The sequence below is a fragment of the Eufriesea mexicana genome, unplaced genomic scaffold (assembly GCF_001483705.2).
Source record: "Eufriesea mexicana isolate 0111107269 unplaced genomic scaffold, ASM148370v2 scaffold474474821, whole genome shotgun sequence".
NCBI lineage: Eukaryota > Metazoa > Arthropoda > Insecta > Hymenoptera > Apidae > Eufriesea > Eufriesea mexicana.
Genome location: NW_016907964.1, coordinates 729,180 through 752,142, shown reverse-complemented (window position 1 = coordinate 752,142; position 22,963 = coordinate 729,180). Strand labels below are relative to the sequence as shown.

The window sequence follows — 22,963 nt, the reverse complement described above, 5'->3', positions numbered from 1 at the left end:
ATAATTTTTACTTCTTTTATACCTCTTTTATTATTGCTAAAGCAATCCACCTAACCTCAACCAAACAAGTTCCACGCGACAGAATTAACCTAGAGCACTATTTATTTTCTCAAGTTTTCCTCTTATAACCTTCAACAGCCATATACGACAAATCGTACTACTTTCTTTCACTTGTAAAACTAACACACGATTAATAGAACGGAACGAACGCAACAAGTAAGAAACACAAAACGAGATCGAAGGTTTCTTTGCAAGAAGGAAGAAGCTCGCGTGAGAGCGAGATTATGACATCACAGTGGAATGCATAGCCACGGCGTATGAGTCACACGAGACTGTCTCGTTACGTTCTTTCGGCGACACAACTGTTGCCAACGACTTTTTCTCGCATTCGACAACAAGTATCATAAATAATTCGAGCATTCCCATAATTGATACGATAAGTAGAACGCATCCTGATTATATGCTGGAAATCTCCCGCTTATCGTTCGTTCGAAATTAATTTCGCAACGAGCTCTGATCGTTGATAAAAATTCCCTATGAACTTCGTGGTGGAAGGGGTACTAACTGGGCAAGGAGTTCCATAGCTGTTTGTATTTCGTAGTCAGAGGTTACGTCCGACGATAGTGCTATGTGTTTTCCTTCCTTTTAATTTATGTATGTAGAAGGAAACGTGAGTGATAATGTGAGTCAGTGTTGGTAATCTGAACCACGTGTTGGGTGATAGACAAAAAAAGACGATATTTTAGACGATATTTTGGTCGTGAGCGATTAGAAGTGACACATTGTTTTGAATGAATAAGCTAGATTGGAATAATTATTTTTTATTCGTTAAAAATTATTGTTAAATTTTTGCTTTAGAATTTGAGGTTATTTATGTAGCAATGAAAATGCAATTCAATTAAAATATATCTAATATATCTATATAATAACAATATTTTAAAATGAGTTGTTGAAATTGGGTTAGTTTGTATTGTACTAAGCACGTACATTACAATAAAAAGAAATGTTTTCCTGTCAAAGAATTATGTAAATACTTAATGTATCACTATGTAACACTTAAGTCAAATTTTATTAAAGATCGATTACGTAAACATTTCTCGTATTTGATAACCTTAATTTAAGAAATAAATATACTAAAGATATCTCAACAGCAGTCTCCAATGACAGATACCTGACAATGAAAATATATTGAGGTTTAAAGGAAAATGAATTTCTAACATCAACCGACGTAAATTGCTACTGACTGTGACAAAGTATGTGCTAAGAATGCGGTTTTCGAAGATATATTACATACAAAACCATTTAGTGAAAGCAACTTTAACCTATTAAGCAATCTTGCACGGATTTAGACTTCGACACACAAAATTAAAATAGTTAAATTATCAAAAACATAAATGATTCAAAATAATAAATTATTTAAATTATTAATTATACGTTCGAAATAAAAAAATTAAAAACATATAATTAACAATCTTGACAACTTTGAATTTTAATAAAAAAAAAATCTACAATATATGTGCCTCTCTTTTTCTTTTTTTTTGTACCATGTATTCGAAATATCTAAATATCGATTAATGATAAAACTCGCGATTTAGTAGTAAAATACGGAGAATAGTTACACAAAACAGAATGACAATTGTAATTCGACGATTGTCGATTTCGAGTACGAATTTCCGCGTTCTTCCGGCCAACAACAAAAAGGCGCGCACTTTCCGTCACGGTCATAAACGAAGTACAATGAGAGGTTAACCAGTACAGTGAAAATAAATTCCTGTTCCCTACATTACAACTCGTCGTTCGTCGAACCTCACGCTTTTTTCTCCAAGACGAGATTGTTACGTTGATGACAAGGCTTCCGCCATTCCTGATTCAATGCACCATTCAACTAAATAGTTGCTTTCTAGTAATTATCATTCAAGACATTCATATTTATGTTCCATTGTTGACTTCTATTTTAGCATTTACTTTAAATTTCATCGAGCAATTATTAGAAAACTGAAAAATGCGAATAGAGTATATTTGATTCACCAATATTAAAAGGTAAGAATAAAATGGTAACATTCCCAGAAATGATATCCTTATAATATTAATAGATGATAAGACACGTAATGCGTGGCAATTGAATAATTTCAAAAAGTGCTTTAGGAAAATAATTTAGGTAAGAACCTTTCTTACCTTGTTTACTATTTTGTACGTGACAATATAAAGATAATGTTAGATTTGCTAACAATTTTGTAAAACAGAAGTAAAAAAAATTGAAGAAAATTCTCTACCTTGTTGAAAGTTTTCTTGGTATATACTTTTCTCGCGAGATCCCGGAACGGAGAGTGAATACTGATTTATTTGAAGATGGTGAGAGATTGCCGGGTACGGACGAAGAGATAAACAGCGATAAGATACAGCGTATCATTTGTCAAACGAGACGTTGTCCTGTCCCCTGGTATTCACGTCTTGCTTCTGACAGTCTTGCTACGTGCTTCGAAATGTGTTTTCAATGCATTTACTACTGAACGTGTTGAAACGTGTACTTGTAAATACATATTTCTCTTTCTCATGTAAAACTGGTTGCAATAAGTGATAACGAAGGACAGGCTATTACTTTCTTGAAGTGGGTGATGTATCAGTTAGTACGCTACAATAAATATTAAGAATTATTATTTTTTTCACTATCCAAGATTTGACTATATAACACAGAATTAGTGAAACTGATATTCTCATATGAAATAATATCTAAACCCATACATAACCTATCTACCTACCAATAAACTTAACTAACTGCCTAACCTATAAGCACCATATTAAAGTCGATCAGTTAGTTATACGGTTTCTTTTAATTCACCTAAAAAAAAATTGCAAAATTAAATAAAAAAAGAAAATAAAAAAAGAAAGACATTGTTATACCACCGTACCAAATTTCTCTTCGTCAGAAACGACCCGTGTCGCAACAACTGGTACCACACTTCCAATAAACGGACGTCGAAGCGATGGCCCGAAATTCCAGTGCGAAAAAAAACGCAGGCCAATGATTAGAAACTCGATTGCGTCTGTTCGGCCACGGTTTTTCTCTGGTATAGAACAGACGTGCAACGTCAAATGGTCGAGTTGTTATCCCTTTGGGAACGCATGCTTGTGCCGTAACGTGTACCGTATTCCACCGGATGTCATGATGCGGTTTGCCTTATTGTAGCCGGTATATTAACGTTCATGCGGACGTTGCTGCCAAATCGGACGAGCGTCGTTAACCGAGCCGAATTATGCGACAGCGTGCAGCTGCAGCATGGACTAGCTGCATACTAGAGAACTCATCTTGCTTATTTGGCTCGATTCGGTTACACTTGTGTTCGCGACTATCGAAACTGTGTATCTGTACTATGTGTATATATCTATATAGCTACAGATTAACTTATGTCTTATTGAAACGTAGCACGAAATTTCTGTGAACAGAAATACATGTTTTTACAAAATTTGAAGTACCTACTTAGAATTAAAAGGAATTAAAATCAAATTAAAAAGTACGTTTCATAGTTTTACGAAATTCTAACCTATCTCAAGTATCTTATACTCTAGAATTTAAATTTGAACTTTCGTACGAATATTACTGAATATTTTCTATTTTGTAAGGATAAATAATTTGATTAATTTTCATTCGTACTTAGAAAATTTCTAGATAATATATATGCTACTGAAGTTAGGTGTAGTGTAGATTATAATAAATTTTTAAATTCAGGATCACTTTAGCAATCATGGTTCGAACGTTAAGATTAGGAAGGAAGCACCTATCAACTATTTGTACAGTTCAATTGGTAGACCAGTCATCCGGGAAACGGAAGATCCGGATTCAGATCTCAGTCAAGCAATTGGGATTCTTTTCTCGATAGGTATATCATGTAACTGTAGGTAACAATTTCCTTTGAATGCTAACATCAAATCCATTGGTTAAAGTAATCGTTTTGTAAACCGAAGATCCGAGATCGAAGTCTGATCTACATCAACAACTGGTCTCGATTTTTTGCTAGTTCCTTTTTGTTCATATTGCATACTGTATAACTGTAACTAGAAACCACTTTGAATATTAGGTTAACCGTTCGGGGCTGTCGTATTGCAAATAGAAGATATAAATATAGAACATAGACTTTCCTTGGTTTCTACATTCTATGATATAACTATAGCCAATGAACGCTGAATATTAGTGTTACCTTTGTTAGAGTATTAGTGTATTAGTGTTACCTTTGTCATTTGACTAATGTAAAGTGAAAATACGGGTTGAATTTTAATCCAATAATTCCAATTCTCAAAATCTTCCTTGCACAATATATTGCATTGTAATTTACCAATATCTGAAATATTATTTTAATCAGAGTATTTATGTTTAGAAAAAAAGTATGATATAAGAAATTCATCGAATTTAACCTCCATCATTGTACAAAACATTAACCTCTTACTGGATGATCAGCTCGTTGTGAGTTTTATGTCAACATTTAAGTCTCGACCGATAACTTCTTTCAAAGAGTTTTACCCCACGGTATTACATATTCATTACAGCACTCATCTTTTTCACAACATTTTAATGCACGTAAAGTTTGGTTTACTCAGTTAAGGTTAAATATAGGTAATGTTATATTTACTAGTCACGCCATCTGTCTCTAATATCTCTGGCACAATTCGACTTCAATAATCACTAAACTTAAATTAGATATGAAATTTAAGTGATTTTAAGCATGCAGTCTTAGTTCCTGCTTAAATCGTTTGGTAAGTCGCATCTTCCGTAACATGTTCCTCCGGTATAGCAGTTTACTACTATATAATCAGCATCGGTACCACTGCGTTTTTAGATTGTCCCAAAAGTTATCTACCATACCCATACCCACAAGTCTCAAACGATAGTTCTCAAACAGACCACATAACACAAAAGATTTTCCCAAAACATATGTATTTCTTTATATCTATTCCTCACTATAATATACGTCCCTAAAATAAATGCAACATAATTTGTACTTCCTATCACGATCTACTTTATTAACAAATGCTTCAATGACTAATATTAAACAACTTCTGGGTATGAAAAAATTTCCTAAGCGAAGCTTTCATCGATAAAGGTGGCTATTATTGAAAATTCCCAACCTACGACAAGGGACCCTTCGAGCACGTGATAGCACAGAGAAGAACGCAGTAGACGCACGCGTGCACTTATCACTAAAAATGAACCGCGTAACTCACAACGTCGATAAGACAGGCTGGACCGTCTGTTGATTTAGCGCGACACGCCGGCTATCTACAGATATCATGTTAATATACAAACCGGTAGTTTCTCTCTGATGGCGATGAATTATTACTCGAGAAACGACGCGGTTGGCTCACAGTACACGATAATCGAGCTCCAGTGATTATGAAAGTGGTAAAAGTAAAAAACTGGATAAAGCAAATCTGTTACTTATTATATTTCACTACTCATTATGGTATTATAGTACTATTCTGTCAAAAACATAGAATTTTACGAACTTTTTTGAAAGTTTTTAAAATTATTTGATATTTTCTAACATGCTTTCCGATAATAAATTTTTTTCATTTCTTGCAAGTCAATAAAAGACATTGAGCAAATTTAACACAATTAAAAAAAATTCTTTCAGATAAAAAAAATGGTAAAAGTAATGTTATAAGGAACACGTGGTACAAGATCAAGTTCAAGTGAATGTAAGGTTAGGAATGTAAGTGAAAATGCAAGAATAAAATGCTTTCTAGAGACACCGTGTAAGTCCACCCTTGGGCTACTTTCATAATCACCAATTTAAACCCACAAGTAATCCCACATTTCAAAGGATGACACAGTGATTATGAAATTCATTTTCAAACAACGACGTTCATTGACCGGAAGCGGGCTTGTTCGAGAGGATTTCAGTTCCATTCGCCCGTTCATTGCGAGTTGATGCTACACTGTCGCGTTTTACAGCGCAATATGGCGTTGGGCAACGCGTAAGCGGGCGCGCGCGGATGAAAATAATTAAGAGGCTAATAACATAAAAGGACGCGTGTCGTTGGTTGAATCTCACCTTGCTCCACTTTCTATTCGTTCGTCACTCGGAAAGCGACGCGTGCAATTAGATTACAACATTGTGCTCGCTCTCTCGCCGGGTGCACGCGCGGGTGTGCCGCCCCTGTGCAACCGTGCATCCGCGGAATCATGTTACGTAACGACTGAAGAAAGCATATAGCGTCAAATATTCTCTACCTAGGTTTTATCTTACTTATTTAGATGCATAAAATATAATTGTTGAAATAAAAAATTAGAAAATTAAATTGAAATAAATTACCGCATTAAAATGTTAATGTTATAGAATCTTGTGTCAGATTTGGAATGTCCTCAATACATATATACATTTGAAATTTCTAATAGCATATTTGCATGCAGAGCATGAAACAATTATTTTGGTTCACCTATATGGTTTGGCACTTTCTATAAAAGTTACACAATATTAAATAATATATCATATTAATGTATAATTGAAATATATTAAATAATATATTCTGTAACCTTTGTAAATTTACGGAATGAATAATTGCTATTAATTATTGATTATTAGAGGTATTTTAATTATTCATAAATAAAGAATGGTATGGTGATGGAACTAATAGTAGATCCTAAGTTTATCAGCTTGATTTTAAAACGTAGCAGGAGTATCGCGTGATAGAAACACGACAAAATATTCCAATAAACCTAATACAATATGAGTGTGCCAATCATGGTTGTATAATTACCGGGTCGATGATAAAAACGGCAGTAATGAGCATGCATGCAAACAAGTGCAATGATAAATCGATGCATCGTCTTTTTGCTCGCAGACAAATTCCACGTTTCATTTTTCCTTATTAACAGCAATCTCAGAACGAAAATCTTCAATGAAAACGAATGCACTGCAATATTTACAGAAACTATATGTAGAGTTACGTTACAGAGGCAATGAAACAGAATAAATACATAAAGAATGTATATGACAATTGGAAGCGGTTGCAAGTAGATAGAAATAATACTAAAAAAAAGGTATGTAATTATTTATGTACAAATTGGTAACTTACCGTGGACCGTCTGAAACTTTCACACGAATACAATCGTGTTCGTTGCACGATCGTTCGTGTCAGGTCATTTTTCGTACATAACCTCTAATTCAAAGAAGACGAAAAACCAGGGAAAACGCTTGGCACACAGTTTCGTCGATAATTTGTTTCACTCGCATGCAGTTCCACTTATTAAAACGTACATAATAATAATAATAGTAATAATAATAATAATATCACAACAAGAACGCAGCATGTCGCAAAGGTTTACTGTACACATCACGAAAGCGTCGCGTCTCGATCCATGTCGTTCTTCGTCTAATGGAATTAAAACAAGAAAAAATAAATAATCCACACGATATTTGCTCACTTTTCCGTTTCATCGAACGCGATTTATTCACTAAAAGTAACGAGGACGTGAACGACGATAATTTCACTTGTCACGAAACGCTCAGCCTCAACATTGTTTCACGAAACAATCGACTCAAATTTTCATCAAAACATTGACTCGATTAACGTTGCAGGACGAGATTTTGCACGGCTAGAAACGTCAACGAGCCGGAAAAGCAAGCTCGTCAACAGGATTGGACACAGTGAAGAGAGATAATAGGGACTAAGAGATAAGTGACGAAAGCTCGATGGACGTACGAAAGCGACAAAAAATAATTCAAGACATCGCATTACACAGCAGCATAACGTTTATTATAGCACACCAACGATATCGATATAACGCACTATAATCGCATATATAGGTTATATTTCTAAGTGTACCGTCCTACGCCTAAGTGTATATCTAGCTAAGAATATATTCTCTTTTCTTACTCGTGGATGCTCGTCGAGCGATTACAATAACTAGACGAAAGCGTTTAACATAAAATAAAATATGAAACTCAATCACAAAATAAACTATGTGTATACGGAGGGATAGTATTCTGTGTGACAAATTAAACTGCTTAACCTACGAGTTTCGACAATACATGGAGCGCCTCTAACGGCCATGGATAATTTCCATTCTCGATGGGTAACTAGAAAAATATCGAGTCTCTCTACCTTAAAATATCTAATGGTAAAACTTTCACTATTAATAACTTTTTGCATTCACAGATGGCAGTAAATATACAATTCATTATATTCCTTTATTATTTGTCGACCATAGGAAAATATTCATGTGTATGGACGTTAAAAGAAATAAAATTTGAAGTTTGAAATTTGGCAGTACGTCTTAAATGCCTATGCTACGAGAAAGTGTTTAGTGCCAATGGTAAAAAGAAAGAACATCGAGAGGGAATCTATCCACGACTTTTTAACGAACGTGACGTTCCGTGATTACCCATTGCAGCCATTACAGCGCCCATTTTTCGAAGAAATACTTTCACTTAGGTATAACTTTACGATCTACAACGACGATATATTTCTGTGTCATATAAAAGAATTGAAATTCCACGGACGTTTTCAGGTTTAGAACCTTTTTCCAATACCTCGTACGATATCTTTTATCGCTATTGCACATTTCTCACATAGATTCAATCCGATACTTCGTCACTATTTTCATCAAAGTATATGTTACAACGTGTAATTAAATGGAAAAAAAGAAAATCAAATACTCGCTATAGAGTATATATACGATTTATAGAATATGTAGAACTACCTTTTAACGATTAGAAATCGTATCTTTATAATACATCGGTATCTGTTCGAAAAGGGCAGTGTATTTACACAACAGTGTCACCGATGTATTTTGCCAATAGATAAATGTGTGGGAAATATAACGTATAGTCTATTCAAAAAACAATCAATAAAACATTCGATATAATAATCTTCATAAATTTTTTATACAAATATATCATATACATAATACGCATAACGATTCGTATATACAGGGTGGTGGTAAAAACCGGAGGATTACAGATTATCTGGAAGCATGTGCTATTTTTCACAGATGGAAAAATTTTACAAAACAATTTGAAAAAAAAATTTATCCTATGAAATCATTTGCAAAAATAATATTTTTATTTGTTCTTTGAACGATAATAAAAAAAAGCGATTTTAAATTTTTGTTAAATTTATTTAAAGGTAAAGGTGAGCTATGTTGGTAGTAATATCAAGTCTCCTCAAAATTATAGTTGATAATTTCTGAGGTAATATCATGAAAATTGATGGTCATAAAATATTGTTAATTTTATAATTTTAATATGTAATTTTAAGCAAAATAAGATAACACTACATTTTATGTTATAAATTTTGTTTTACACAACAACAAAAAATTTTTATTCGATCATATAGTAATTGATCCCTTTTTATTCGTTCTTTTTACACGAGTAAAATCTCCGCATCTACAAATAAATTCTGTCAAAGCAAGATGCGACTATCTACGACGATAGCATAACTGAGTTGCTAATTCTAATAAAAATAAGATGCCATTTAAAATATATTTTATGAAACTAACGAAAAAAACAACAATAACCAAACAATAGTAACTACAACAGTACTTAAAACAAAATATAAAATTGAAGTGAATAATAATACATTTTTTAAGGTTTTTCGTAAAAAAATATAACTAAATTATTTTTGCGAAAATTGCACTTTTGCAAAGAGCCCGCGATTTTTGCCGCTTTCGAGTAATCGAATAATCGCATCGAATATAACAAATAAAATTAAATGATCCAAAACCCAAAATCCCAATTTATTATTCTACTCCTAATTTTAGAAATTTGCATCCCTTCCGATACACGTCACACGCTCCCAAATTCCGAAATCTTCCATCGCGACACCCTCTGTATATCCATATATACATCACAGTTAACGTAAGATAATCTAAGGAACTATTCGAACACTAATCGTATGTTAACACATTGCAAGTGTCTAGCACTTTCTACGTTATCGATCTGGATTTTGTCCACTGATGGCGAACGTTTATCGATCGGAAAAGATGACAACCTCCGATATCGGCTGATTCGTTTCCAGGTAGTACGCAGCGCGAAACCGTCAAGAAAAGGTTCATTTAATGAGAATACGAGTCATATTTAACGTGGTCATTTCCTTCCGCGAACACAATTCCGTTTTCATGGAACATTATTTGTCTCGAGTTCATTAAAATATGGAAATCCCGCCTTCACAGTGCTAATTTCTTCGCTCGTTTTATGTATAATCTCTCTAGCAGAGAGGTTATTGGAAAAGAAATGACTGCTGCATACACTTTCAGCACCCGGTAAAATATTTGGATAGATGTTCTAGCAGTCTCGTTATAAATTAGTGTTTTTCTTCCTTCTTACGTTTTTGTCTTTTTCCCTTGTTGAGCATCGAGTTCTTAATATTAAAGCACGTTCGTTTGTGTTTTTTCAGAGGTCGAGAGCGACGGAATGTACGTGCTTCGCGGTGTTCTGTGAAAACTGCGCCATCTATAACTCTCTATTTATCTCTTTCCTCGAGCTTAGTCGCGATCCGTTTACCTAGTCGCGCGATGCGGTCCGAAAGGTTCGTTCTTAGGTTCGATTTGTGTTGCATTTATTAATTAGAAGAGCATGGTATGAATAGTATACTAATATGTCACGTATGTATTTGTTAATATTTATAATCTTGATAATATTTTCATTATAGACGTTCAGGCTTTCACGTGTAGTAATTACGTTACGAAACTTCAACCTAACCTATAAAGTGTCCGAGATGCGAGTCGTGGAAGAAAGTTGTTGGAATGTAATGGAAGAAATATTTCACCATCCTTTATTTAGTACCTGACATTTAACTTACATTTATCAATGGATATAAAATTATTTTAAGTCTTACGGGTAAAATTCTATGATGCAATACTGGAAAGTCTCTTTTTAGGAATAACGATACCTACTACTATGTAATACTTAAATAACTATATTCCCTATAACATACTGTGTTTATATCTTTCAGAGGATTACAAGGATAAAGCTGCTCTACAGAATTCTCTTGAACATGTTTATGCACTTCAATATCATATTACAAAATACTAAAGAATACTAAGGAAATAGAAGAATAAAAATGTAATAACCTAAGGAAGACAGGATTCAATATATCTTCTACCTTACACACTAAACACTATAAACAACTGATATTGTTCAACGTTTCAAGTAACATATATCACTTCCATTATTTTTTTCTTTTATAAAATAACAACATAAAATTCTATCAAATCTATCAAATATGAAATTACTTTCAAATAATCATTTTATAGACTCAATTTCTGCGACACTCTCCCGGGACACTTTGTGCGTAGTGCAAAACAAATGACGTCCAAATTAAAAACTGAAAGAGGAAACACCAGTGTATTTGCGGCTATGGACACGACAACAGGCGCTATTTTCATAGGAAGTTTCACGGTGATCCAACTGAATTCAAATGATCGATTTGCGACCCGTTTCCCTCGGATGTTTCGAAATATTTGCGTTCGATATCTTTCCGCGTGTACAGATCTCCTTTCATGGTGTACCTTTACACGTTGATACACGGGGTGGCGTTACCGTGTTTCCCGGCGCATCGCAAACAACCACGAAATGGAAATATTAGTTTAACGTTCGATAAATCGACACAGAGCGATGGAAATATGACAACCATATTCTCGCGACAATGGAAAAATGCAAAAAGGGGAAACAAAAAGGAAGAAAAAGGTGGAAACGATGATACAATAGGAGACTCGGAAAATCGGTACAATGCCAAAGATCGAACCTCCCGGACCGTCATAGTATGCGGAAAAAAAAAGTTCTCGATACTCGAAAAGTCCCGTTGTTGTTCTACCTACATCACGCCAAATCGCAAAAACAAAAACACGATGTAAATACAATCGATCCATCGACGTGAAACAACAATCGCGAACGAAGTTGCCCCGATTCGTAGGACGCTCGACGAATCGGAAGTTACAAATTAGTGCGAACAAAAATCACCATTTGAGGTTAGTTTTCGTAAAACGAGAAACGTATCTGATGATTTTTGCGTGTGAGAGTGTATATATATATATCTGAATATATATGTTTACAGGATGGTCAGTGATATTTCACTGGTTTTCCCCGGTGATGACGATAGCCAGGACGGCGATCGTCGTCAAGCAGACGGTCAAAAATAAGAAGAAACAAAGACGTAACACAACGATTATGCATGTACACGTGGGCAGAAAGAAGCGTCATGCGGTGCAGCCAAGCGTGCGTTGCTGTTTACCTGCGAACGGCACATCCCCGAAGTATTCCTCGACGTTGTCCGTCGACATGCTCTTGTCGGACAGAGACACGCTCGATAACGATCCGCTGCTAGCGTCCAGGGAACCGCCGGCCGGAAACTGCAATAAATCCTCGTCGGTTTCCGTTTCCATGTCGCGGGATCGCCGTTTGTATACCTGCCAACAAGTAACACCCAGGTATATGCATTTTCGTTTCTTTCCTTTTCTTCTCTCTTCGACGGTGATTCTTGATGACGTGCATTAGGTACCGTTAAGATTGCATTTTGCTTTATTTAAAAACATTTCCTTTTAGTAGTAATGTTTTTGGATCTTTCTGTTTATTGGATTTTTTTATGTGTTGCAGGTGCCATCGTACAGTATTGATTGCTTAAATCGTTATGCTTCGAAATTGACACTGTGCTAGATTTATAGATACGAGATATGATTTACTAAAAATATATTTATCACGTTATTCATTGCCGAAGGCACAAAAATGTAAAACGGTCTGGGAATTAGCGGTACACTGAAATAGATCAACCGTGGACCATTAGTTTAAAATGTAAAGGACTTTGACAGTTTGAGTCGTGGTTGAAGTTGGATTAACTGTAAATCGATAACTGTAAACTACATTAGTCTCATAAAATGTAATCCGTCATAAACTAAGGCTCCACAATTAAGCGAAGCTTTACTTTGCTCCAGATCAATGAGACAGTCTTTTTAGTAAATTTATACATTTTTTGAACAAGAATAATGGGGTTCAATGTAAGTTATTCTACGTATCCATAAAAACAAATAAATAACATATAGAAATATAGAAATTAAGTCTTTAACCAATATATTTCTATACCCGTGTTTTTTTGTATTAAATAATAGAGAAGAAATAATTTCAAATTATTCTAAATTACATGATTGATTTTGTTTTGTCTATTTGTATCGAAACATTATATTGGTTAAACTATTCTTTATAATTAATGTTTATTTAAATACACAGTGAAAGTTTAATTATTCAGAATAAAAATATATTTGTCAAGTTAGTTTTTCCCGATTTTTTTTCCCAATTTCCAAGCCAGCCGCTTTTTCAACGGTAATACGCGTTTGAATTATTAGAAAAAACGGATCAGAAATGACATTTCGTGCGGTAACGTTTACGAGCGATATCGGGATTCATCTCTGAGCGCTGCACACGCGTCGAAAACATACTCGGACAGAGCAAATAAAAACGATTCGAATCCGATAAAAATCTATCGGAATGGATCACTTGATACGATTATACACAATAAACTTGATAAAATATGAATCGGATAAATAAATCTTGCCAGGGATATATTTGTATCCCAAGCTTCGATCCGCAATTTGAAGCGCGCCACGTGTAACAGTTATTAAAATTTTTATTCACCGAATCAAAAATATATCGTTGTCATTTGCTACGAATCAATGCTCTGAATAAATATTGAATGTGTTAATAGCTACCGAATTCGTGTAAACATGTGGAGGCAATCAACGATTCACGAAACAAGACTGAAGTTGTCGCAAAGTCATTTTTTCCCTTTCTATAAAACACCAAAATAAAAATAGAAAGAAAAAAATTAAGTATATGAAAAATAAAAATAGAAGTAAAAACAGGGAAATAAAATAATTAAAATTACACCCATGACAAATAATGAAATATAATTATAAAATAAAATAACATTAAAATATTCATATACGTACTATTGAATATTTTATTATTTGTTTCTTTGCTGCTATCCCTTAGTTCCTTTTTATACTTGTGAACTGTATTTATTTTCTCCAATAGAATACTTTGTTTTTTTTAGGAATTCTAAAAAGTTCCTAGTCCTATATTGTCCTATATAAAAGTTCCTATATTGTCATTCTTTACACATAACCTCATTACCAACGATCAAACTCGTACATTACAATATTATGCATAAATCAGTAAAGGTATATCTCATTAATCGATTTATACAGTTCATTTTACTCTCTGACACAAGGAACGATCAGGTAACACGAACTATTCGACTTTCGTACTCCACCCAACTATCGTATGCTAGACACTTGACAAGCATTCCCACGATCAGAATCTCAAAGACCACGGCAAGTACGTACGTAAGTACAAACCCTCGAGTGGAGTCGTTTCACCGCGAAGAACATGCACGTATCGCGTACAGTTCATCCGTAAAGAAACTCAAAGGTGCTAAACGCGAGTGAGATAAGATTTCGTCGCGTCATGGATCGTCGTTTTAACGCAATTAAAATTTGACGCCAACGGACTCGACAGACAGACAGACGGGCGGCATCTCGCCGGTATACACGCACGGCACTGGCGGAAAGCGTCGCTACAAATTCGTGGATTTCTCTACGCCGGGGCGCAAGGAGAGAACGAGCGTTCGCGAGGAGAAGTCAGACAGGCATAGAAGCCGAGGGCTTCATTATTCAAAGGGTGTCGGCGTCTTGCATTCTGCCGCTCTGCTGGATCCGCGGAAGTTGACGGGTGTGAAGCAACCATCCGTGAGTTCCTCCATCTCCCTCCTCTCTTCCTATGCGCTGCTCCAAACGCGCCGTCACGCTTCCTCTTTTCTACGATCTTACTCGAATAGCCACGATATCGCCCGATCTCGTCCGATCGCATTCGCCAATGATTCGTATCGAACGATTGCTGGCTGATGTGTCGAACGACTTCGACACCGATACAAGCGTTAACCGTTTACGTTTCTTTCCTTATTTTTTTTTATGATTCTAGTACGGATTTGAAATGACGATTTGATAGATGGTTTTAAAGAGAAAATCTAAGAAAATTGAGAGATTGAGGATTGATTAAGATTGAAGAGAAAGCAGAGTGAGAATTTAAAAGAGGTAAAAGATAAAATGACTTTTAACCTAACCCTTTACACTTGTACCGCCTTGATTGACATAGGTTTTGTGTTCACTTTTATTTTCACATAATTATCTTTACTTTGCGCGAAGTGTACTGGGCCGCTTAACTGTTTGTGTTTCAGGTTGGTACTGAAATAATACTACCTACAAGGATTTTACTTCAGTAAGTGATAAAGTAATCATTTAAAATGTCTGTAAGAAGAGGAAAATTTATAAAAGCGTATACCTTGATTGAAGAAAATGTTCTATTATTATTACACTGTTATTTCAATTTAGATGAAGTAATGAAGCTATTTTATCTAATTCGACACAACGTATGAGCTAAATATAAGTTCCAAAATTTCTAGTAATTATATTCATCCCCCAGAGATTGATAATTAAAACACGGAAGCGAGCATACCTTACAGCCAGTGGATAGTTTCCTATACCATCAAGGCAGGACCTTTGCCGTTCGAGGAGACGACTAAATTGTGCCGAAACATCGGCTGTGTTTCGTTCGGGTTGATGAGATTTACGAGCGTCAATCGAAATCGAGGTTGACTCGTTATCGCCAGTCGCGACCCCGTGACTTGCCAATTACCGTCCCGCTAGATTGCCAGATCTATATACACACAGACATCCGGTTCAACGAAATTGCACGTTGCAACTTCGTTTCCCCGCTTTGCACTGGACCTAACATAACCAACAAATCTTTCTTACGAATCCAATAATATAATCGAATAGAAAAGATAACTACTTGACACATCATACATTTCTCGTTATTGATATGTAAATATAAACCTATTTTACATACTTATACTGAGAATAAAGAATTAATTTGGTCAATTTTAATAACTTAACTGCTAATTTATTAACTGTTAATTTATTAAAGTTTTAATAAGTCCACATATTTCAGATAAGCCAGCGCCAGTTATACATGTATTTAACTTGCTATTCACTTATGGGAATGTTACGCGAATCGATATACGGAATGACCTAGCGTTTATGCAGATACAGAGAGAAGTCAAAATCTTGCAAAGAGGGTACGCGACATCATATCCGGCATCCGTGAAGATCCGCAGGCACTAACTACTCGATCCGCTCGAAGCGAAGGCAACCGTATACTTCGGCTCCCAAAGCGTCTTGCCTTCATCCGTCTCCTCTCGTTGAAGGATATATTCACTGTACGATATTTCGTGAAGCGTGTATAACCGCTGAAAGACACGGATTGCGAACGCGTATAGCAGCCAGCGGAAAGGAAGTAGCGAGAAAGGACGAGCAAAAGGGTGGGGATCAGAAGGCATGGGTGGGGATGTCGAGAAGGACACGAGGAGCTGGTAGATGGCAGAGCCAGAGAGATCGCGGGCTAGAACGAGGATACGAGCTACGACTCGCGAGATGGCGCACCTGTAGAGAGTACGAGATAGACGAATAAGGGAGAAATAGAAGGCAGAGCGGCACGGTGTATATTGTGCATATCCATTCGTGGCGGATGGGAAGCGAACGTAGTCAGTCTCACAGCAGAACGATCACAGGATGACGCGGCAAACGGCGGGAAACGAGCGATACAGGCAGCACAGAGCGACAGAGAGCTCGGCCTCCTTGCAAATCGCATCACAGATCAAACACGGCTTGTATATTAAACGTAACCTGCTAAGGCGTCCTGCCGACTGCTTATCTACTGTCCAAGTTTGAGGACCGACATTCGGCTGCAATGATGGCTTCCGAATGACACTTTCGACAAGATTCTTCCAGCAACTGACGCGATACAGCCGTGGTAACATCGCGACTCGCCCACCTCGATGACTGATAAATGATTCTGCACATCGTACCGCTTCCAAGATGAACATTCCGGACCAGTACTTTCGCGGCCACATGCGTTAGCTACCGGCGTAGCGTTTGACGTCTCGACATGTGTTACGCGGTAGTGGGGGCACACACGCGCGGGTCCTGTTCCTGAGACGCAGCCGAGGATGCAAAATTGAACGCCCGCAAACGTACGCTTCGTTGAAAAGCGTGTGATGAATCGCGAAGGCGCCTGTATCGCGTCAACCGCTTAAGATGTACCGGCAGACTGTGATCGCGTACCGTGCCATCCTTTACATGCGATTCCAGAGCTAAATGTATCGCTGTTGACGCAGAAGCTGGGGTAATGGGTTCGATTTTTGTACTACTACGAATCGACGGTTCTGGAAACGCCTCTGGGATTCAGTTCGGCTGGAATGGTTTGATGAGTGTAACAGTGTGGATAGGTGGCTTTTGTGTTTTTTTTTTTATAAGTTTATTAACTTAGCTTTAGTAAAATCATCACTCCATGTTATTCTCGCAGATTAAGGAATGCCATGTTAGTGATATAGTCAGTATTTTGTACATAACAATTGCTATAATTTGTAAATGTCTGATACCACTGCTGCTGATTAACAATGCGTCATATACATATATGTCTGCGAATTTTGTGCAATGGAAATAATGTAAAAAAACACCACCTCGCATATGATGATTGATTGAATCCCCAACTACTTTAACCATTCAGCTGGATTATAGTATAAGTTCATATATGTATATACAAACTATAAGACTATACATAATAATGAAGTCTTGAGTAAAAAGTGAAGTATATCATATTTAACTATCTAAATCAATTCTATCGTATTTAAAATAATTATTTAAAAGAATAAAAATAATCGTTTCCTTCACAGATAAGGTTATGAAGAAATTCGTCAGTCATCCGAATACTAATAACAAATGAATCAAGGCCTCAAGATTTGGACACTGGATATTAAATCAACGACAACAAGCTATCCAGAATTACCAACAAAATATACCACCCACACAACACAAAGAAACTCACCTGGCTCAAGGGACGAATCCTCTCGTGAATCGACTTCTCAGCCTGCATGGCAGAAGGTGGCGGGTGATCAGGCGTCGGCGGCTGAGCATAGTGCGTGGGGCTGGTGGGCAGCATCATTTGTACTCGTTTCAGGCGTTTGTCGGTTGCCTCACGGCCTTCCGGCGTCGAGTGCTCGTCGATGGCGTCGCGCTTGTCGTCCAGAAGACTCTCCTGGGACGACTTGAGCGTGAGGAACGCGTTCGACACGAACATCTGTTCCTGGACGAACAAGTCAGTCTCGCTGCACGGCGACTTGTCTACACAGGGACTGCTCTCCGACTCGTAATTTTCGAACGCGTGTCTACGCAATTTTCGCCTGGGATTCAATGTCTTGATCGGTCTGTTCTCATAGATGGAGGTGATTGCGACCGGTTCCACGTTCGTCTCCCGTCTTTCTTCGCCGTCTGGCACGCGAGACTTCATTTCCACGTATTGGTCCACACTTCTGGTCACGTGACGCAATTGTTCGCGGCGTTTCTGTAGCTGTTCCAAGTCGATGTGACTGCGAGCACCACTGCGCGCCATAAACAAATACTCGTAATTGCTGGGACCCAAAGAGCAATCAGCCGACAGCGACATCTGGGTCTGCAGGTGCGTCGGTGAGACGGATAGGTTACGTCTGGGTGGTTTTTTCGGCGGTGTCGGCTGGAATGCGATAAATTAACGCTAACTTTTACTTGTAAACGTGTTAACATGATACGTTTGAGAAACTTGGAACTTGATCATGTAAGCTTCTTAGTACTGTTTTTCTTTACGTAATTCTTCTTCTATATTTTCCCGACTTTCACAAAATACAACAGAAAATTATCTTTGCATGAAAATAGTGCCAGTAAATTTATCTACCGATATTTTTAATTCTTTTCGTGCAATCTTTGATGTAATTACATTTAATGGTACTTGGACTTCCGTAGACTAGAAGCTCTGTTTATTTAATTAAAAATGAAGAGTCACAAATTCAAAAGAGAAACATCCGACTTTTGGAAAAAGGTTTCTGTAATCGCCTAAACGAATAATTGGTGAGTTAAATCCAAATTTCATCTGTTTAAAAAAACTGCAGAATTTTGAAAATGAAATAAAAAAAATAAATGAGATAATTACAATTATACTATTTTCTGCTTTTCCTAGTTATTAAGCCCGATTCAAGTGAACGTGTATACTTTGACCGAATCAGAAGCAACACTTAATCAGGAGTATGATACTACATCACCGATGCTAAGTACGCGAAACAAAGAGCACGATATCAATTAAGAATTGAGGTTAACGACGATGAAAATGAAACCTTTTTCCCTATAAAAGAAAAACAGTTCGGTGGGAATGAAGTCCGGCTAATAACACCGTCCAATCGACGGGTATCTTTCGAAGGTAATACTCGATCGGCAGTTTCACGAAGCAGCCTGGTTCGAAGGAAAAATGTAGCCAGCGTCAAGCTGTCGGGCCAATTAACTCGCGATCAATTTGTCCACGTTAACGAACTGTAAGGTGCAGAGATGATTCATTGCTGGGTTATACGGTACGGTTCTTTGCGCTGAAAAAAGAGACAATCTCGGCCAAGTGGGCAAAAAAAATGGAAAGAAGGACGCTTTAGAAAAGACAATTCACCGTACAAATTGAAATCTCGCTAACAACATCGGAATTAACAATTCTCTGGCATTCGAGATTCAGAAAGGGTGAAGACGAAAACGAAAGAGTCACTTATTAAGCTTTCAGAAACTTTTAGTACGGTGAGAGAGATTATTAACACGGTGCTACGATGTAAATATAAAATGTACAGAAATTATGGAATTGACATGAATGTATCAACACGAGTAGGTAAAAATAGGTGGCTAAATCTTGGTATCGTCACATTCTATTTTTCCCAAGAATGAATAAACATTATATCACTATATTTACATATAGACCTGATAAAATAGTCCTTTCCAAGGACAGCTATTATTACACATATGTATATATAGAATCACAAGTAATGATAGTACTTGTAGTCAAGCAAATCATTCTGTTATAATAATAGTCAAGGTAAGTCAGTCTGACTCCTAACATTTATCAATTCATCTATGTACAGTAAACTCATGTTCTTGGACTTCACATATTCTTCCACTTCCCGAGTTAACCCAAATTATAATTTTTCAGCTACCAGCTAACAATGCAGAAAGGAAGTAAAAGAGACAGACTCCTGTTCTTCTGTAATCTTGAAGTGCAACAACCAATCTTCTATTCGAATGTAATTCCAATGCAATTCCAATCTAAACAATGTGTTCATCTAGAAAACAAAAGCTTCTGTATCTGTATATACTTATATCTGTTCCCATCCATAGGACAATCAAGATAATACGATACCAGGATACCACCTATTTTGGTTGCTCTCTACACGTCAAAGACGTCATCAGGCGAATCAATTACAAGGCTGGGAGATTTCACTTCGAACAGGCACACTTCTCGCGACCTCGTATAACCCTTCACCGAGTCGGGGACGAGATCTCGAGGCGAAAAGGGGACCGGAGGTATTCTTACCGAGACTTTACTGTTGGAGGCGGGGCTGTGGAGAGAACTGGACAAGGGTGCCATTGGCAAGTAAATCCCGGCGGCGCTGGAATCGTTGGGCAAACAACGCCGGTCCCGTGGGCTCGGTCCACCGACGCTCGAGGACGAGGAAACGCTCAATTGGTCCGACTCCCTGCCACCCCCGTATCCCGTGGGTAATGTCAAGGACAGATCCTCCGACACGAAGCTACCCTCCATTGTTCCACGAGGTACCGGTGGCGTTTGGTACAATCCGCTGTCGGAACCCCTGCGCAACCAAACTGAACGTCTCAGCGGGACCAATTCAAGATTAACTTGGAATTTCTAATGATTTGCTCGATCGAGCAAATTCTCTTTCTTTTGTTTTTGTTTTCTTCTGGTTTACTTTTCTTATCTACTTTTCCTGTTGGATGATAGTTCACGTGGAAGATAGTTAAGTTAGGTTAACATAGGTGCAGTAGCGCTTTGGACGATTGACACTGTGACTGTATGTGATGATGTAAACACTGTGTGTGATGTATTTGAAAGGTTGTTAGGTATGAATACATTGTTGAATGTTTGAAGATGTAGTTATTTTTGGTCAAGGCTTTGGTGATGCAGGACTCGTACTGCGATTTAGCCATTTATGCAAGAATTTATTTATGCAATTGATCTAACAATTTTACTAAAATATACGTTCACACTAAGTGTAACCTGGTAAGAAGGTTGACTGAAGCAGTTTCAGAAAATAATAGAAATGACTCTATCCCCACTATGGGGGCATTTCTATATACTCTCTTTCCAAGTTTACACTTTACATCTCAAAGTTACGTTGCTCCAAGATCATGTCAAAAATTAATAATGGAGTAATCAAGCTATATATACGAATTATAATACCCATCATGGAACATACAGCTTCCTTATATTCTTGAACAAAATCGCAATCACAGTCCTTCATCTTCTACCAAACTGTTGTCAGATACATCCAACTGTAATTCGTCTCGCAATCTACTCATATGCTATAGACAGGTATACCGTTGTTGTAGAAAAACATAATAATTGTGTCATGAAATCCGACTTATAGGGACCGAGACAATCGAATAGAGAGCGTACTCCAGTGTATGGGAATCGAAAGCGCTACCATAGTGCTGCAGAATGTTTGCATGTCATTACCGTGTGGTGTCGCGCTGTGCTAATGGTATTCTGTCGATGGTAGTGTTTTGTGGTTTGTCGTCGGGTGTTTGATCGGAACTTTCGAGAGTATTTATCGAGTTCAGAGTGTCGGACATGGACATAAAGACGCTGTCGAAGACGGAACTGGGGTCGGAGTCCTCTGTCTGCTGGAGGGTCCTCCGTACTCCGTTCACTGGTCCCCCATTCTGCTCGTCTTCACTGAAATTCGCAATCCATCGGGTATCGTCATCACCAACGGTTCTCGCCTACCGTTAACACACTGAAAAGCGAAGCAGCGCAGCTGGCTTTCCACTGCTGAAGCAAACACAGAGCAGAACAGCGTGCCATTTCGCTAATATTTCGCTTCCATATCTAATTTCGCCAATTATCAACTTCATCAATGCCCTTTGTTTGTCTCTTTTCAAACTTCCCGTTTCATCGTTGTTTTCGCTCTTAAACCTGTGGTCTTTTGATCTGATTAATGAACTACCCGAGCTTCTAACATCAGCACTTTGGCTCCTTATGCGTATCAGAGGCTCCTTTCATATCCTAAACCCTCACAATGTCTATACAAATTTTGCACATACAAATTGTCTCTTGAAATCTCTAAAATTGTGGGATCTTGTTACTTCAAAGTTGTTTTTCTGATACAACGGTGATCTGGATCTCGTTTTCTTTCTCTCATGGCAACCTTTGAGGGAATAATAAGCTACCTGTTTCAACTTTCTCATCCTAGGGCACAGGATTTCAGACAGACAGAAGATATTACTGATTAAATTAGCACAAAATTATTTATAACGACTGACTTGGAAAGTTTGATTTTTGTAATCACCGAAAATACACAGCTGTGTCTGCTAAAATTGATATTAGCATTTATTGAGATAGGCTCGTGATCGTATATACCTATTCATATTCATCATACCACATTAATTATCCTTATTTATGTATACTATATTTAGATATACATTACAATCCAATAGTTCTAGCGTGAATATATCTCATCCAGTACATCTGCGTGTTAGTCACGTTGCGACGAAAGAAGATCATTAGAATACATTACAAAAATTATCTCAATATTCCACATCCCAGTGTCAATACACGAACAAGTACCAAAAAGATCAGAAAAGAGGTAAAAGACCCAGGTGGTTGACTAACCATCTAATTACAAATCAATCGCGTCCACAAATCATCAACCATGCTACACCAAGGAACAGGGAGATCAGCCTCATCCTTTGCTCACGTCCCCGACATCGCGTCATTAAATACACGCCTTCGATACGACCCCGACAATCCCTCCTGTTCACCCGCTCGGTTCTCTTGAAGAA

The 22,963-nt window shown here is 37.1% G+C and overlaps 1 protein-coding gene across 2 annotated transcripts in view; it reads right to left on the bottom strand.

Annotated features, from left to right (window-relative positions):
• Positions 1-22,963, bottom strand: part of LOC108548631 (ankyrin repeat and SAM domain-containing protein 1A) — an 87,651-nt gene that overhangs the window by 32,533 nt on the left and 32,155 nt on the right. For both annotated transcript variants that reach the window (XM_017901672.1, XM_017901681.1), the window contains 3 exons: positions 20,478-20,754; positions 17,931-18,614; positions 12,229-12,403 (listed from right to left, as the gene is read on the bottom strand). In XM_017901672.1, coding sequence (XP_017757161.1) covers positions 12,229-12,403; positions 17,931-18,614; positions 20,478-20,754 — 1,136 coding nt within the window. The remainder of the gene's footprint in view (positions 1-12,228; positions 12,404-17,930; positions 18,615-20,477; positions 20,755-22,963) is intronic.